The 14917-nt window shown below is 31.7% G+C and overlaps 2 protein-coding genes across 2 annotated transcripts; both read left to right on the top strand.

Moving 5' to 3' along the window:
* Positions 1 to 2237: 2237 nt before the first annotated feature.
* Positions 2238 to 2811, top strand: LOC101257951 (cysteine proteinase inhibitor 5-like). Its single transcript, XM_004237078.5, has one exon. It carries the CDS (start codon positions 2292 to 2294, stop codon positions 2700 to 2702), a length of 411 nt encoding a protein of 136 aa, XP_004237126.1. The 5' UTR covers positions 2238 to 2291; the 3' UTR covers positions 2703 to 2811.
* Positions 2812 to 10037: 7226 nt separating this feature from the next.
* IMP1 (myo-inositol monophosphatase 1) lies at positions 10038 to 13957 on the top strand. Its single transcript, NM_001246972.1, is given in 12 exon segments — positions 10038 to 10050; positions 10155 to 10210; positions 10351 to 10401; positions 11367 to 11447; positions 11547 to 11650; positions 11750 to 11834; positions 11986 to 12040; positions 12126 to 12169; positions 12554 to 12622; positions 12695 to 12795; positions 12859 to 12915; positions 13556 to 13957. Coding segments are annotated over 12 exon segments (822 nt in total). The 3' UTR covers positions 13662 to 13957.
* The last annotated feature ends 960 nt before the right edge of the window (positions 13958 to 14917 follow it).

Raw genomic sequence — 14917 nt, forward strand, 5'->3', positions numbered from 1 at the left:
TGTGCATGAAATCAATGTATCTCACGCATCAGATTAATGTATCTCGCGCATCAGATTAGTGTGTCATGTCTAAAATATAATGCATCTTACTTAACGATTAATATATTTCGCACATCAGATTAATGTATCTCGCGCATCAGATTAGTGTGCCATGTCTAAAATATAATGCATCTTACTTAACGATTAATGTATCTCGCACATCAGATTAATGTTTCAATGCATATATTATTGTATCAGTTTGAGGAATTTTTGTTATCATAAACTTATAAGGAACAAATAGTAATTTTACTTTAAAAGTATGTGATTTCTGTTTTTTGCCTAATTAAACACTACCCCACCCCACCCCCAAAAAAAAATAGGGACAATCTGTGGCAAAACATGGGCCTCTCTTGCCCATGCCAAACAGAAAAAGATCTTGGGTCTAAAGCCCTGAGTGTCTTTTTTGGGAAATTGAGCTTAAAGCCCAAATATTTTACTTACCTAAGTGCATCTTTTTTTGGTAAAACTTACCCAAGTGTTGACAAAATTTTCTGTCCTAAATTAAAATGAAGAAAAAAGAAATTAATTGTATAATTTCTAAATATAGTCATATTTCATACATTTTGAAATTTTGGAGTATTAGTGTGAAATGATTAATTTGAATATCCTCCACTATATAAATAAGAGCACCCAATGAGGTCTTTTCATTCACCACACACAACAGTTATATTTTCCATTCTTACAAAGAAAAAGAAAAATGGCCATCAAATTCAACCCCATTCTTGTGACTCTCTTTGTGGTGGCTACCACCATTCTCCTCCATATCTCCGACGCAAGAAGCGTCGGTCGTCAGGACGATTGGGAGCCCATAACCAATATAACGAAGGAGGTGATAGAGATAGGAAAATTTGCGGTGGATGAACATAACAAAGAAGCGAAAACAACGTTAAAGTTTCAAAAAGTAATAAAAGGAGAAAATCAAGTTGTTGTGGGAATGAATTATCGATTGGTCATAGAGGCCAAGGACGGTGATTCGACGCATAACTACTTGGCTCAAGTGTGGGATAAGCCTGATAATTCTAAGAGTCTCACTTCCTTTAAACAATTACTAGAAGCCTAGAACCAAAAATGTACTTTTACCTAAGTTTCAGTGATGAATTAATATTTAATGTGATTTATAGAATTTAATACAATGAATCTTCAATTAATATAGGTATATTTTGCATGATGATTTACTTTATTTGATGGTGTATGAGTAATTTATAAGGTTAGCATTATTATTATTTTTTAAAATGTTTGTATATATATATGGATGTACGTACCTATCAATTCATCAAGCTACAACACATCTTAATTTCTTATTAATAATAATTTATCATCGGGATTTCTATATCATGCTATCGAGTTTATTTCAATCCACTAATAAATTATTTGTCTTCTAAAGGTTTTTTAAAGAATTTTAAAAACCTCATTCTAATTCGATAAGTTTTATAAAACTTAATTTCTTGAACTTCTTTTTACAGGGAGTCTATTTTATAATAAATATATTAGCCACTTGTCAGAAAAGGAATATATTATCTTTAGTTAGATGTTACGAGTTCGAGATTTGAAAATTTTTTAAAAAAATTAATACAAACTTTTTTTTATGTATAAATTTTACACAACATGACTTTGAAATGGATACTAGATGATTAAATAAATAAGGAAAAATGCACAAGTACCCTCTCAACCTATGCTCGAAATCTCAGAAACACACTTATACTATACTAAGGTCCTATTACCTCTGATCTTATTTTATTAATAATTTTCTACCCCTTTTTGACCTACGTGGCAATATATTGTGAGCTCAACGCTGATTGACTTTTTCTTTTAAACTAGTGACACGTAGGCCGAAAAGGGTAGAAAAATACTTATAAAATAAGTTCAGTGGATAATAGGACCTTAGTATAGTATAAGTGTGTCTCTGAAATTTCGAGCATAGATTGAGGGGGTACTTGTGCATTTTCTCAAATAAATAATTAATTGTTTAGAGGGCAAAATGTAGTTTTTTCATGTGTTCAATTAGAATATGAGGGAACAATTTCTTTATATCTATAAAAAGATACAAATTTTATATATAAGTAAGTTGATGATATAATTTTCTTTTAAAAAAACATAGATTTTTATAAAATTGGAGTATTAATTAGGTTAAAGGACAAATTCGGAAATTTAAGTCCCTTGACAAGTATGGGTTTTCCATTATAAATAAGTCCACCCAATGAAGTCTTTTAATTGTTATAACACAAATATTTTCTTTTCACATTAGAGAAAAAATGGCCATCAAATTCAATCCCATCCTTGGGACTCTCTTTGTGGTGGTTGCCACCGTTCTCCTACGTGTCTCCGACGCACAGGGCGGTCGGAAAGGGGCTATCGTAGGCGGTTGGAATCCCATCACCAATTTAAGTGACCCCGAGGTCGTGAAGATAGGAAAATTTGCGATAGATGAACACAATAAAGAGGCTAAGACAAAATTAGGGTTTCAAAAAATAACTAAAGGAGAAAGCCAAGTTGTCGCCGGAATTAATTATCGACTAGTCATCTCCGCCAAAGACGGTGACTCACCACCCCATAACTACTTAGCTGAGGTGTGGGACAAGCCATGGGAGAAATTTAGGAACCTTACTTCCTTTAGAGAATGTAGCATAGAAAATGTAGAACAACAATGTATGTTTACTAATTAATTTAGTTGATAATAACATTATATCTGAACGAAGTATTTTATTCTTCGAAAGAAATCTAATATATGTAATATTTAGAAGCTAATGAAATGAATTTTCAATTTATATGAAACAATTTCTCTTGATCTATTTTGAAATTATGTGGTTTTCTCCTAAGAATATGATATATGCATTGACCCCTTTTATTTTTAAATCAAATCAAAAGTTATGATGAATTTAGACTTTAGGATTAGAGAAATTTCTAGTATAAATCGCTCTCTTCTGAATAAATTCAAATATAATGAAAATCTAAAATAATCGAGATAATAAATTTGAAGCACTAAACAAAAAATTGATTAATTTGTCATGAAGTACAAAGGAGGGTTGTCATGTGTGTTAAAGAGAAGGGGAAAAAGACATTTTAGCATCACGAGAAATGTTGTGTTCATTCACTTTTAAGATTGCTTTATTTATTAATGAAAAAATTACTTTAATTTTAAAGCAAATCTTCTTCTTGAATTAAATTATTTTTCTTGTAATAGACTTTTTAAAATTCAATATCTTGAATTAAAATTTGTAATTTAATGTGCCAAATTATGAGTCATCTTTCATTGGCGATTGTTCTTATTTTGGGCTTTTCACTCTTAGAAAGATAAGTTTTTCAATTTCGAATTAATGAAAAAATTATAATATAAAATATGAGTTTTTCGTTGAATTAGCTTATTGAGAAAATGCATAGTGGGAAATAGATTTTTATTGAAATATGAGAAGTTTTCTAATATTTTTGTGTGTAAAACATGGCTATTTTTTCTTTTCTCATTGATTCAATTAAAAACACTGTAAAAATAACCACCTCACCGAGAAAACTTTCAATGGGGAAATGATGATTTGTTCGTCATGTTGACTCCGTTATATATATCCTTAATTTTTCTAATATAAGACATAAGCTATACCTAGATATCGTATGCCTTTACAACGTAGAGAGACATATAATTAGCTAATGTTAATTAATCATCCAACAAATATCGCAAAAAATCATAATATTAACTATTGTAATGGAAAGAATATGTAACGACCTGTTAGTCGTTTTGAGCAGTAGAGTTTATTTCTGGTAATAACTGTCTGGGTCGACGGATCCCACGACGGACCGTCATGGGCACGACGGACCGTCGCGGGTGTCTCGTTCCAAAACACTTAGATTCTGAAAATTTGGATACTGAGGTCGACTCCCTGAACTTCACGACGGAATGGCAGGACGGACCGTCGTTGGCACGACGGACCGTCACGAGCCCTTCCACAGAATTAACTCTCTGAACTTTGTGACGGACCGTCACAGTCATGACGGACCGTCATAGGCTGCGTAACCCTGACTAGGTCGGATTTCTGTTAAAAGTTTTAAGGGGTGCTTTGGACTATTCCTGCTTATGGTTATAAAGTTAGTAGTTTAATGTTAATAATTTAATTACTTGGGGGTTAAAGGTGATAACCTTGAAATAAATAGTGGGTTACTTTTACCATCTTTTATACTTAATTATATGGTAATTAGGGTAAAAGAAAAAGAGTTGAATAAGGAAAAATAGAAAGAACAGAGAGAAGGGAGGACGAACGATCGAGAGAAGAGAGAACGAAGAGGAAAGCAAAGGCATTAGGAAGTAGCTTGTTGATCACGATTCTTCGGTGGAGGTAGGTTATGGTTTATGCTATTTCATAGTAAACTCTTAATAGTGAATGATATGTATTGGGTAGTATTGTAAAGTCTTCTATATGCTTAATTGTATGCTTGCATGATGTGATTATGTAATTGTAATGGGTTGGAAAGATGAGGTTGTGAAGCTTAAACCTAAAACCCTCTCTGTTAATGATGATGCCTTGGTATAACAGAAGGCTTGATGAACTAAAAGAATGAGGTTAGTGGATCGGGTGTCACGTTCCGACACCAGGATAGTAGTAGTGGATCGGGTGTCACGTTCCGACACCAGGATAGTAGTAGTGGATCGAGTGTCACGTTCCGACACCAGGATAGTAGTAGTGGATCAGGTGTCACGTTCCGACACCAGGATAGTAGAGGATCGGGTGTCACGTTCCGACACCAGGATAGTAGAGGATCGGGTGTCACGTTCCGACACCAGGATAGTAGAGGATCGGATGTCACGTTCCGACACCAGGATAGTAGAGGATCGGAGTGTCACGTTCCGACACCAGGATAGTAGTAGAGGATCGGAGTGTCACGTTCCGACACCAGGATGGTAAAAAGAATGAATCTTGAATTATGTTAATATACTCAAATTTAAAGAACCTATTTTCCAAAAGAGTATGGTGTGGAGGCGTGAGTCCTCATAGATGTGTTTGGGTTGTGGCCAATGGTTATGGTACTTGTTGTTGTTATCTGTTGAGTATGGTAGTCGATTTTATGTTATTATCTGATATATATTGCTTTCTATTTTGAGTTGGCCGATGATATCTACTCAGTACTTGTGCCTTGTACTGACCCCTACTTGTAATTTTCTTCTTTGTTATTTGTGGAGTGCAACAAACGTGCCATTGACTTCGACTCGTCCGCAACTCTAGCCAGTCTTCAGCATACCAGATTTCAGGGTGAGCTATTGTTCCTAGCTCGGACTGGATTCTCTCTCATTCATGTCTTGATGTCCTTGAAGTTCGGACATAGACCTTCTGTTTACTTATTTAGCTTCCTAGACACTCTTAGATTAGTAATTTGAGGATAGAATGTTCTTATGGTGATGACTTCCACATTTTGGAAATGATAAGTATGGAGTTTTAGAAGTTATTTAATCGATTTTCGTTAATGAGTTTTAAGTTTTTCGCATTATATTCTGTTTATTATAATTGAAATGTTGGGGTTTAGATTGGTTGATTCGCTCACATAGGAAGGTAAGTGTGGGTGCCACTCGCGGTTCGTTTTGGGTCGTGACAGAATAACTAAACTATATTTATGCATCATAAAAAGAAAGAAAAAGAGGGACAAAATTGCTAAACCTGGTTCTAGAAACACAAGTAGAGTGCCATTTTAGCAACTAACCTTGCATAAATAACGTGACAACTCAGACCATTTTAAAAAGAAAGTAAATTCGAATCCCCATTTTGTGGTCGACTTTTTTCTAAAAAAAATTGGTGTAAATTCCATAGTATTAACATAAAATTATAATTCATTTCTAATAAGTTTTTAATTATATTAATTTCTTAAAAATTAAAAAAATCAAATACAATAATTGTAGTTCAGATACATTAAATACTGTCTCGGATACATTAATTGGTCGTTCAGATACATTAAATATTGTTTCGAACACATTAAAAACTAGCTTGAATACATGATATGTAGCTCGAATACATTAAATACTGGCTCGAATATATTAATATGCAGCTCAGATACATTAATATGCAACTCAAATACATTAAAGAAATAAAAGATTTTGGAGATTTTTAAAAGTAATAGGGGATAATGGAAATAAGTAAAACGAGAGGTGTTTATTTCTATAATTTTTCCTATATGATTTTGTGTTTGATACAAAAGTGATCGAGAAATTTTGTGTGTAACGTATAATGAAGTGTTAATAGTAATGTATCACAAACAAAAGGAATCAAGTTGATACATGCTTAAAATATACATTGCAATGGTTAAATATTAAATGCATATGTAGTTGCTTAGAACTACATAAAACAATATGATTGCACATTTTGTTAAATATTACGAATCAAATACTTATTTAGTTGATATTTTTGTATCATATCATGATACATGAATCATGTACTTTTTTTTGATATTTTTATATCAGATAATAATATAGTATAAAGTATTATGATGTATAAAATTCTTATAATAGACAAAATGTAACAAGGCACTAACAATATAAAAAATTATTTTCAAAATAAACAATTTTGTTACAAAAAATTGTAAAAATTGAGAAAATATATCTTGAAAAATAATAAACCCTTCAAAATATTTGTTAATTATCTTAAAAACAAGAAACATCAAAAGTTGTTTGTGAATTGGTACATAATTACTAATCTATATGAACCAAGTCATCTTCTTGTTGTGGAGTGAAATAGCTCTTCGGTCTTGGTGGATCATCGCTATTACTAACATATCTCACCTTGACCTTGTCGAGATTGTACTTCCATAATAATGTTGCATATCTTGTGCGAAGATAGTCATCTTAGAAATCATTAGATGGATGATGACTTCATCTCTAAAAAATTCAACAAAGGCAGCTACAAACATTCAGCAGTCACTAAGAAAAAAAATTAGTTACATGATACATTATAGTAACAACAAAAAATCTTATTGTTTAGTTGATACATAATGATAAAAATAGTAACTAATACTCAATACCACTTGATGATATTTGTATCTGATACTAAATGAAACATCATATATTCATTATATGTTATTTAAATATCATGATTAAACTATTTTATAATATGATACATTATTCTGCAAATTACATTCCATCAAAATAATTTCTACTATATAATTGAATACTTTAATGAAAACATATCGAAAAACAAAATGAATTAAAATTAAGAATTTTATGTATAACTTCATAAGATTTAAAGCAAGGTACAAAATAATATGATAATGTACCATTATTGTCTACATATCCAATTTTTTTTAAACGAACTCACCAGGGATGACATGAAACTTTAGAAAAAAGAACTAAATAATAAAAGACATACCAAGGTAATGTAGATCTTAAAATGCAGGAGCAACTTTGTAATAAAAGACGAATATAATCATATATTCGTCTCTAAATTATACATAATTTTATTTTTAGCCCATTTATCATCATCATAATCATATATTTGTCTAGTATTAGAAAAGTTTAGTTAAGTGATACCAATACTAAAAGAACGATCCAGATACACTTGTATTAAATTATTATTTTTTTGGGAGACACCTATAACTATTTAGTTGTTTAAATTTGATTTACCGGAGAGAACTCTTCTGAAAATTAAATTGATATGAAAATCGTAACTGATAAGATTGTGAAGTGAAATTAGAGAGAGACTAAAAGAATGAAAAAGAAAAGAAAATCGTGGGTTAACGTTGGGATACTTTGTATCTGGCTCACTTGAAATTTTGAAAAAAATAAGAAATTTTAATTTTTTTTTGAAATAGTATTATATAATGGAAAATATAAAAAATCAAGATGCGTAGAAGATGATTCAAATCCAAAAGTTAAGCTCAATTCCATGCATTAAAAAGGATGAGAAAAAAGAAAAGTGAAATTGCTACCCATGAAATTCTAACTCATGACATAAGAGCCACTTGTTGAACCCCTTATCCCTTTGAGCTAAAGCTTCTAACTTAGTTTCACGGGGTTCATTTTAATATACGTACACATAAAATTAAAATTTGACTCTACTTATATAACGTATTTTTTGGGTGAATTCCTTGAATACAACCTAGGTCTGCCCTCTGATCTTGATGTATAATAATTAGGGATAGGCATAAATATCGAAAAATCAAATCGAACAAAAAAAATTTGGTTTTTCGGTGTCAATTCTTCGATGTTTCAATTTGGTGTCGATTTTTTTTCTGAAACTTCGATTCTTCTATTCGAAGTTCGGTACAAGGATTCCGAAACTACGATGCATCCAAGAACCTAAGTTTTATTTAATAAATTTAAAAATATTTAAATTATATTGCTTAATTAATAATACTTATACATTTTTGAATTTTAACTTAAAATATTTTCATGACCCACTTAAATTTTTAATTTTTAAATGACAACAGTAAAATGTTTTTCTCTTAAGGAATCACGCTTATGGAGAGCAAAGTAATCATAACCTGAGGAAAAAAAATAAAAATTTACTAGCCAAAGTTGTTGTTACTCAAAGGAACATGAAGCAGACAAATTCGAATTCAACTTTCATTAGCAACACGAGTCAAGTTAATATGACCTTGAATTCAATATCCTTGTTGAACAGATAAAAGAACCAATTGTATTACATCACAAGACTCTTTGTGACTAAATCCAATGAGTCCTGTAGATAAAAATACCATGACTTGCCATCTATGCCAAGAAACATAAAAAATTCCTTTGGCATCTTTAAAAAAAAAAAATCATCTATTTCCTCTTTATTTTTATGTGATGAAACTCTTTATCGTTATTATATTCTGTCTTTATTTTGATTCACACTAAAAAATTGATTTAAAAATATCGAAGTAAATCGATTCAAAATAGAAAAAAATAAATTGAATCGATTTAATTTAATATAAACTATGGTGCACACTATTCTAAAATCGAATATCAAAGAATCGAACAGAAAATTGATTAAATCAAATCAAAAAATCGAGCTTCCACCCTTAATAATAATTGATTATATATACTAAAAGAACCTGATTTCTTATACTATATACCTATGGATGGAATAGATGATATAATAATAAATTAAGATGCGTATAAATGACATAAAAAAAAAAAGGCATCGTGCTACTGCCCACAAAGTATAAAACTTTGGCATTTAATTACTATTTTAAAACTTTCATTAATTACAATTTACAACCAAAGATTCTTCCACCTTCTAATATTCCTCTCATACTTTTCCAATTGAATAATTTGTCCTTTATACTCCAAAAATTCCAAATTCTAGGATTAAAATGACATGTTTGACAAATTTGTCGACGAATAATTGCATTTTTGTTCTGTCATATATCATACTAATTTAACAATAATAAAATATTTGCTATAATTATGTAAGTGTTATTTTCGAACTTTGATCTTTCCTTTGCATTACTAATAAAATTTCAAATCTAACAAGTTTTAGCTTAGTCTCAACTGATAACTAATTTAAAATTTTAATAGTGTATATTTAGACATTTTAGCTTAGTCTCAATTGATAACTAAATATTTCAACTTATTCTCATTGTCTGCCGCGAACACTCGATGCTGACAACAACCACAATAATAATATATCGGTGAAATTTCATAGGTGAATTAAGGAAGTAGAATATAGACATGGTTATTTGTGAAGATATAGAAATAGAAATTATTTACAAAAGACCCTTGATGTTGGCATGCTATATGTATAATGTTGATATTTTCTTTGTCTCAATTTATGTGATATTTTTTATTTTTTGAGAATCAAACAGATTAAGTTTGATAAGAAATAATTAAATATTTTTCATTTATATATTTAACTATTTAAATCTCGAGATATGAAAAGTTCCACTTAAATTTAAAAAGATGGAATCATATACATAAACAAACATTAAACCTAAACCTAACATTGTAATTACCCAAAAACTATATTTGCACTAAGTATAGCAATAAAATCTAAATGATATCAACTTGTCTCTTTTCCAATCCATCACCCAACAAAATATAATATCAAAAGATGGCTAGAAATGGTGAGTCTCCATTTCTCTATTCTTCAAACAACACACATTCACATATTAATTTTAGAATTGTGTATAAATCACCATCTAATTTTTTTATTTTTTTTGGATTTTAGGTTCACTAGAAGAATTCTTGGCTGTTGCAGTTGATGCAGCTAAAAGAGCTGGAGAGGTTAATTAATCAAAATTAATGACCTAATAATTTTTTTGTTTTTATTTTCCTAAAAAAGAGTTCCAATTTTTTTTTTGAAGTTTAAATTTTTACTCTGTTCCCTATGATTTTATTGTGTCAATTTTTGTGGTGTTTTGCAGATAATCCGCAAAGGATTTCATGAGACCAAGCATGTGGTACACAAAGGCCAGGTATTTTTTATTTTATTTTAAATCTCTTTGATTCTTATTGTTTGTGTTTCGTGTGCTTTGGTTATCGCACTAATTTATGTACTGCTTTCCGTAGTGCTTTATTTCGTTGTTGTTACTGTTTTCATTTTTGTTTTCTCTTTTTCAAACTGCTTTGAGATACTTTACTTGAGTCAAAGTTCTATTAGAAACATGTTGTATCCAGGAATTTTGCTAAGAGTGTTAGTATATATCTCTAAAAGTTTTTTTTTTTTATCTATATACATTCTTATTATTTCTAAATGCACAATATGATTTTCTGACGAATGGTGTTTGAGTGGCTACTTTCGGATCAATATAGTCACACCATGATTGAAAATGGACTCAATATCTTTATAAGATAGGGGAAAGGTGTGTGTGTACATAACCTCTCGAGAATCCACTTGTGAGATTACACTGGGTATGTTGTTATATATGATGATTTGTATTTTGGGTAGTATAGGCTATAATGGAAATGTTTGTGATATATTTGAGTACTAAAAAGCGATGACAATGTTTACATATTGGTTGAAGCAAGTGATTTACAGTTAGCATTGCGATATTTGTGAAGAAAAATGACTTTTGCATATCAAAGATTTGAACTTTATGGGTTCTTGTCCGAAATTCCACTAGTCTATTTGATGTATTGAGCTCAAAATCTATTTGTTGTACATATACAGTGGTTATGAACTCATAACTTCTATATTACATTTGTCCTGTTGTCTATAACTAAAAGAAGTCGTTATTCCCTTTTTGTTGAAAATATCTTTCTTGATGACTACATTGTGCGGAAATTCAAGTCATTGGTAAGTGATACCATCAAGAATGCATTTTTACCCAGACAATATTATCGATCATATAAGACAAACTTAAAGTCAAGTTAACAAGACATTATAGTCAGAGGATTGTGTTTATATAGGCTTTGATTTACCCTTTTTTACTGAATGTAGGTGGATTTGGTCACGGAGACCGACAAGGCATGTGAAGATCTCATATTCAATCATCTCAAGCAACATTTTCCGAGTCACAAGGTTAAATTCCACCGATAGTGTTCAAACTTATAGCCCTCCGTTAACTGTACTTCAGTCATTATGTTTCCCGTTCTTTACTGTATTATACCTTCATTTTAGTTCATAGGTGAAGAAACATCAGCTGCTACTGGAGATTTTGATTTAACTGATGAACCGACTTGGATAGTTGATCCGGTTGATGGCACAACTAATTTTGTGCATGGGTAAGCATAATTTGTATATTCTTTGACAAACTAATTAATATTGTATTATTGTTAGATGAGCCTCTCGAGCCATTTGTCGGCACTATGTGATTGCTGTAGGTTTCCTTCTGTCTGTGTCTCGATTGGACTTACAATTGGGAAGATTCCAACAGTTGGCGTTGTTTATGACCCAATTATCGACGAGGTGAGATATTTAGTAGTAGTGAAGAGCAGCAAGTAGTAATTAATTTGCTTTCGATGGATTGAATTCTTTCTTTTTTTCTTTACTTTGTGGGCTTGGGTGCTTTAAATGGCTGATTGAATGTAGTAAAAAAGGTTTGATTTTTGACATGTAGCTTTTCACTGGAATTAATGGGAAAGGTGCGTATCTTAATGGGAAGCCTATCAAAGGTATGTCACATATCAAACTCGGTGTACCTGCTATTGCATTGTATATTTTACACTCTATTGATCTTGAATGCTTTGATATGTACAGTATCTTCGCAGTCCGAACTTGTGAAGTCCCTCCTTGGCACAGAGGTAATTCACTCTCTCTATTGTTGCTGTGTACTTTGATCTCACCATGGATCATTTAGTTCATGAATGGCAATGAAACACAGCCTACTTTTGCAATTTGATTATTCTGTTGTAATGATGGTTATGATATGAACATAAACTTTGTTTAATCTTTTTCAAGACTAATGTCCGATTCCAAGTGTGTGAACTTCCGTTAGTTTTTCATAAATCCCGCTTTTCTTGTACGTGAAATTATGGAACACCTCGTTCTTTAGGGTCATATTTTGATGTTGTACTCACTATAGTAGACTGTATCTCAAATTACATGTATAAAATATGCTTATTCGCTTTTGTTGTTTACCTCTTTGATATACTGAAAATCTACTCAAATTTTGTTTACTGGAGCAGGTAGGAACTACACGGGATAACTTAACTGTAGAAACTACAACGAGGAGAATCAATAATCTGCTTTTCAAGGTAGGCGTCCAAAGTTCAGTTGAGTTAAGAAACATATTCAGACACAATAAAATTAGTTTGAATGTTATACAGGTTAGATCACTCCGAATGTGTGGTTCGTGTGCACTTGATCTCTGTTGGGTGGCATGTGGAAGGCTTGAACTCTTCTATTTAATTGGATACGGAGGCCCTTGGTAAGACAATTTCTCCGATCTGATTGCCTAGATATGTTGCTGACTGAACGTATCTACTTACAGGGACGTGGCTGGTGGCACTGTAATAGTGAAGGAAGCTGGAGGCGTCCTGTTTGATCCGTGAGTAACACATACTTTTCTTATAATGAAAAGGGACAAAATGAAGTTTCCATGTGTTTGATCTGCAACAAGTATTAACGTAAATATGCAATTTGCTTAGTAATTGGAAATGTGTTTATTGTAATTTATCTACATAGATTAGGTAGTTGCTTAGTTTTAATCAGTTGAATTAGAGATAGTATTCCAAGTTGGAGGATTACGGATTACCTAAGACGTTATATAGTAAAATTTACATTATTATGGATTCTATATCTCTTCTTGCCTCGAAAAATGAAGGTTTCTTGGATCGAATAATTAACTAAACTCTTGAAAATTTATTGTAAGACCAATCATTTAATAAGTGTTTAAGTGAAGCAGAGGTGGAACCGGAATTTGAGTTTATGGATTCTAAATTCTGGAAAAGACAGCTTATTTGGTTCTGGATAAATTATTTATACATGTTAAGTGAATTTCTTACACTATACAACGTTTTGGCCAAAGCTACTAGGTTTTGCTGAATCGGTAGAACTGTATCACCGCTCCTAAAGTGAAGGAACAATAAGAAAAATCCGGCATTTGTTTTATGAGAATAGTTTCAAGTATTTACTTCAAAATAAAAGAATAGCCATTGATGTGTATAGTTGTGTTTCTTTTGCATCAGATCTGGTTCGGAATTTGACATCACATCACAACGTGTAGCCGCTACAAACCCTCATCTCAAGGAAGCGTTTGTCGAGGCCTTGCAGCTATCCGAATATGTATCATAGGAGATGGAAAGCGGACACTTCAAAACCAGTTAAGTTCTTTCATTATTGAACCTGATAAAGATCCATCTTGTGGATGTGAGCATATTAGGCCAAGAAAATTTACTACTTGTCCTGCATTACAAGTTCCATTATAGCTAACTGACATATAATTGCTACTGATTTTCTTTTAGTAGCTACTGTTATCTTGCTATATGGTGTAAGAAAGTGTATGTAAAGCTCATGTGTGACCTACAAAAATGTCTTCTTGTTTTGTTTGCAAGAAGCTGACATTAATAATAGAACGTATCTTTTGCCTTCCTACGACCTTTAGTGGTAAGAGGACGGTGTGTGATGTGTGAATTAGGCACACATCACGGGTTTGAACTTTTCCATAGACAAAAAGTCTGGTGTTAAGTGGAGAAGGGTAAACGGGCAGGCCTAATATATATCCACGAGTTTGAACCGTGCACCATTGGCCCCCGACATTTCTCAATAAAAAGGTCGGAACTGTATTTTCTAGTATCTACAACTTGTAACCGTGATCTCTGTTGGGCTAAAACGACTCAAATATATTCTTAGCAAGGTGTGATGTTGTTTGCTTTTGGTCAAGCCTGTACTGTTTTCCCCTAATGACATGATTTATTGAGCTTTTCATATCATGCATTATATTGTAGTTTGAGTTGGGGTCAGAGTAATCGAGAAAAAGTATCCTCTCGATATCATGATTGAGTCGATCAGGTCAGATCAACAGCCAATGGTTTGTTCAATGTTGACATTTGAGGATACCTTATTATTCTTATTTAGGGACATGTAGCAAACAAGAAGTCGTGCAAGCAAACGAAGTGGAATCCATTAGAATAGAAAAAATAGTTCAGCTTGAGCATGAAAGTGAGGTCTTGTTAACTCAAACACCAACTTTAGAAATTCAACAAATCAATTTTATGTGTTACCTCAGTCACTAGTTCTCCCCAAATAGCACAGTCCATTGATGGTCATACTAGTTTATTAGTTTTGTTTGTTGTTGAATACTAGTGGTTAATTAATTAGCACATAATAATGCAAAAAAATGAATTTTTAAAGAAATAAGGAAATAATATAAGGATTTAACGAGGTTCGACCAAAGAAACAATACAAGAAATCTCAATTGCAAACCAATTAAGTTAGCTCAGGAGGAGAGTACTGTCTGTGGTCATATAAAGAGTCTAAATTTCAACATTCTAATTCTATCCCAAAAATTAGTTCATGAGGAGATCAATATTGTCCACGATCATCAAAAG

This window comes from Solanum lycopersicum, chromosome 4, assembly GCF_036512215.1.
Source record: "Solanum lycopersicum chromosome 4, SLM_r2.1".
Taxonomy (NCBI): Eukaryota; Viridiplantae; Streptophyta; class Magnoliopsida; order Solanales; family Solanaceae; genus Solanum; species Solanum lycopersicum.

Excerpts from the sequence above, each read along its gene's own strand:
- LOC101257951 (XM_004237078.5), top strand. The coding sequence starts at position 2,292 with ATGGCCATCAAATTCAATCCCATCCTTGGGACTCTCTTTGTGGTGGTT.